The sequence below is a fragment of the Penaeus monodon genome, chromosome 32 (assembly GCF_015228065.2).
Source record: "Penaeus monodon isolate SGIC_2016 chromosome 32, NSTDA_Pmon_1, whole genome shotgun sequence".
Lineage (NCBI taxonomy): Eukaryota > Metazoa > Arthropoda > Malacostraca > Decapoda > Penaeidae > Penaeus > Penaeus monodon.
Genome location: NC_051417.1, coordinates 34742942 through 34743474, shown reverse-complemented (window position 1 = coordinate 34743474; position 533 = coordinate 34742942). Strand labels below are relative to the sequence as shown.

The 533-nt window shown below is 38.5% G+C and overlaps 1 protein-coding gene across 1 annotated transcript in view; it reads right to left on the bottom strand.

The window, feature by feature from the left end:
- Positions 1-153: 153 nt before the first annotated feature.
- LOC119593647 (NADPH--cytochrome P450 reductase-like) overlaps positions 154-533 on the bottom strand; it is an 11210-nt gene continuing 10830 nt past the window's right edge. The window contains exon 10 of the mRNA XM_037942599.1: positions 154-365. Coding sequence (XP_037798527.1) covers positions 173-365 — 193 coding nt within the window. The 3' untranslated portion in view covers positions 154-172. The remainder of the gene's footprint in view (positions 366-533) is intronic.

Sequence of the window (533 nt, the reverse complement as noted above, 5' to 3'; positions counted from 1 at the left end):
TCTGGTAGCCTGATGCAATGACTTGTACATAGCCCAAGTACAAACCATTCCAAAACATGTGCCTTCAAAACAGTTACTTTCTACTGGCATGCTTTGTTTCATCTACTAAAATACTATATCCAAACATAATAGGGGGGAAAAAAAAAATTGATCGGACAATCTGAGACGATCTTTAACTCCATACATCTGATGAATAACGTTTCTGGTTGATCATTTTCTTCACGTAGAGCTCAGCCTCTCCTGGTGTCATCCCACCCTCAGTCTGGCAAATCTGGATAATCACAGTATGGACGTCTCTGGCCATCTTCTTGGCATCCCTGAAACGATACAAAACTTTATTAGCTCCCTTTTGAAACGATGCAAAACTTTATTAGCTCCCTTTTGAAACGATGCAAAACTTTATTAGCTCCCTTTTGAAACGATACAAAACTTTATTGGCTCCCTTTTGAAACGATACAAAACTTTATTGGCTCCCTTTTGGAAATTATGTAGATTTTAGTGATGGTGCTTCATGTGCAGACAATAAAATTCCC